This window comes from Chrysemys picta, chromosome 13 (assembly GCF_011386835.1).
Source record: "Chrysemys picta bellii isolate R12L10 chromosome 13, ASM1138683v2, whole genome shotgun sequence".
NCBI lineage: Eukaryota > Metazoa > Chordata > Testudines > Emydidae > Chrysemys > Chrysemys picta.
This window is the reverse complement of record NC_088803.1, coordinates 16,695,004-16,698,042: the sequence shown is the minus strand read 5'-3', so window position 1 is coordinate 16,698,042 and position 3,039 is coordinate 16,695,004. Positions and strand designations below refer to the sequence as shown.

Below are 3,039 nucleotides of genomic sequence, written 5' to 3'. Positions count from 1 at the left end.
TTAAACAAAACCGGCCCCAGGACCGACCCTTGGGGCACTCCGCTTGAAACCGGCTGCCAACTAGACATGGAGCCATTGATCACTACCCGCTGAGCCCGACGATCTAGCCAGCTTTCTATCCACCTTACAGTCCATTCATCCATCCCATACTTCTTTAACTTGGCAGCAAGGATACTGTGGGAGACCGTATCAAAAGCTTTGCTAAAGTCAAGGAATAACACATCCACTGCTTTCCCCTCATCCACAGAGCCAGTTATCTCATAATAGAAGGCAATTAGGTTAGTCAGGCACGACTATAGGGATACTGCAAAGCACATTCTCATGGAAACACAAAATCAAAGAGGAAAGGTAGGCATTTTATTTTTCGAGATTAGCCTCAATCCCATTATTTTCCACAGGGTAGCTTTGATCTCCTTGTTCCTCATGCTATAGATGATTGGATTCATCACTGGGGGCACCAGGGTGTAGATAACAGCCACCACGAGATCCAGAATTGATGCTGAGCTGGAGGTGGATTTCAGGTAGGCAATGGTGCCAGGGAAAATAAACAAGGAGACCACAATGAGGTGGGGAAGGCAGGTGGAGAAGGCTCTATGGCGGCCCTGCTCAGAGGGGATTCTCAGTACCATTTTGAAGATTTGAACATATGACATAATTATCAAAACAAAGCAGCTAAAGACTAAGCATGAACTTAAGGCAATAGTCACAGTTTCACTGAGGTATGAGTCAGAACAGGAGAGCTTTAGTATCTGGGGGATTTCACAGAAGAACTGATCCACCATGTTGCCTTTACAGAAGGATATTGCAAACGTGTTCCCAGTCAGCATTGCAGAATTGAGAAGACCACTGATCCAAGCACTGGCTGCCATTTGGACACAAGCTCTCATGTTCATTATAGTATCATAGTGCAGTGGCTGACAGATGGCGACATATTGATAGTACACCATGACGGTGAGTAAGGCAACATCAGCTAAACCAAAGAACATGAAGAGAAAGACTTGGGCAACACATCCAGAATAAGAAATCAACCTGGTGTTCATGAGGGAATTGATCATGGATTTGGGGATGGTGACAGAGATGGAGCTGAGGTCTAGGATGGACAGATTCATCAGGAAGAAGTGCATGGGGGTGTGAAAATGGTGGTCTAGGGTTACGGCTGTGATGATGATGAGAAAGTTCCACATCAGGGTTGCCAGGTAAATCACTAGAAACAGCACAAAGTGTAAAATATACATCTCCCAAACATCCGAGAATCCCAGGAGAAGGAACTCAGTAATAGCGGTTTGATTGGACATCGTGTCCTGCCCGTGGAGGAATGGAGAAGGGTAACAGTCAGCATTAGAGTGACGGAGGGAAGAAACCTGATTCCCTCCAGGGTATCTCATGATGTGAATGTCAAAGGCTCTCAGCTCTTGTCACTTCCATCGGGCTAGTCAGGTGTGTTATCAAACTAGTGTAAATTGGCCTAGCCCCTTAAATATAATAGGGCTGCATCAGTTTACATCATCTGAGGATATGGCTCGATGTGTGCCTTGACCAAATGCATTAAAAAGAGGAAAATGTTACAGCTCAGACCCAACAGACCCAGCAAAGACGGTCCCTCAGTTCTGACAATAAACATGTCAGATTCTTAAAATCTGAGCATGACACAAAAATGCTAGAACATCAACACAGCCTGATTCCCATGTTCAGAGAAATACAACGGCCTCACCCAGTGTCATACATGCCAGCTTGCCTTAATGATTCCTTCCCAAGCTCTGTATATGGATGACCTGCAACCTGGTTACAAAATGTTTTATGGCACCAATACCATCTCTGGCTAATAATGGACTAGTAGCAGCCATCTGCCCTTCTATGTTGTATCATTTCCCTATGTAACTTGCTATCTGTGCCGAGTGGGTCAGTGGCCATTTGGCTGTGTTCTGTCCTTGGCTCAGCCATAGACCTGCTGTGTGACATCGGGCCAGACACTTCCCCTCTCTGTTTCACCTCCCTCCCTTTCTTTGCCTTGTGAGCTGTGTGCAGGATGGGCTGGGACTTACCATGTGTATGGTAAGTGCTACCAACACTTTACAGTCTTTGTGCTCAATGGGCAGCAGTGTTGCACACTGGATATGGTGATAGTCCAGGAGGACTGCATACTTGTCCTGTCTTGTGGGTCCATCTGCATACAACTGGGAGCATTCTTCCAAGCTCCAGTACACAAACTTGCTCTATCTCTGCTGGTGTTAGTGCACTAAACATGCCCGTGTAGCAGGAGGTAGCATGGGCATCAGCTCAGGCTGTACTGCTGTGTATGTGCCCACAGAGTTTGGGTAGGTTTATACACAAGTGCCTAGCCCAAGCCACCTCTATTGCTACCCCCAGCTACTCTGCTAGTGTTAGTCCGCTTCTTTAAGCAGAGCTAGTGCATGTCTGCGTACCTAGGCTGGGAAATACACTCCCAGCTGCATTGTAGACGTACTTTAATGTTCTTGGTCAGAGTCTAGATAGATAGGCTGTGACTGCTTAGTTCCACTCTGAACCTGAATGTCAAGGTGCTAGTAAGTATAAAACATATTCCAGGGGTTATTATCTCTGCTGTTTTCTCAGTTTCCCCATCCTGCAGCTGTGTCTTGCAAAAAGATATAAAAATGAGTGTTTGAAATTATGGTATCATTGAACATCCCCACCCTGCCAGAGAGCTATATTTCCAGCTGGGGATGTTCAGAAAAGTTCTGCTTAAACTGCTTTTAAAAAGGTAACTTCAGTTTTCTGTTAAACAAACGTTTCTGGAAATTTTAATCTAGCTATCCAGAAACTGAAATCTTTTTTTAATTTGGTGTAGAGGGGATTTTGGATGAGAATTTTCAGTTTTCAGCAGAAAATATTTAGTTCTCTGTTTTCTTTGTTGCCAAAACCCCAAATTTGGGGATTTTGGGGATTTTTATAAGAAGTTAATATCCTCTACTGAATAAAACTCTGACTAGCTCTACGTTTGCCTGAATTGAAAGCAAATGTCTTAAGAAGTTTCAGTTGCAACTTATATTTCTGTTCTTA

At 44.5% G+C, this 3,039-nt stretch overlaps 1 protein-coding gene across 1 annotated transcript; it reads right to left on the bottom strand.

Moving 5' to 3' along the window:
* Positions 1-335: 335 nt before the first annotated feature.
* LOC122174141 (olfactory receptor 14A16-like) lies at positions 336-1,295 on the bottom strand. The gene has a single exon (XM_042854986.2). It carries the CDS (start codon positions 1,293-1,295, stop codon positions 336-338), a length of 960 nt encoding a protein of 319 aa, XP_042710920.2.
* Positions 1,296-3,039: the final 1,744 nt, after the last annotated feature.

Coding starts and splice junctions, on each gene's coding strand:
- LOC122174141 (XM_042854986.2), bottom strand. CDS start 1,295: ATGTCCAATCAAACCGCTATTACTGAGTTCCTTCTCCTGGGATTCTCG.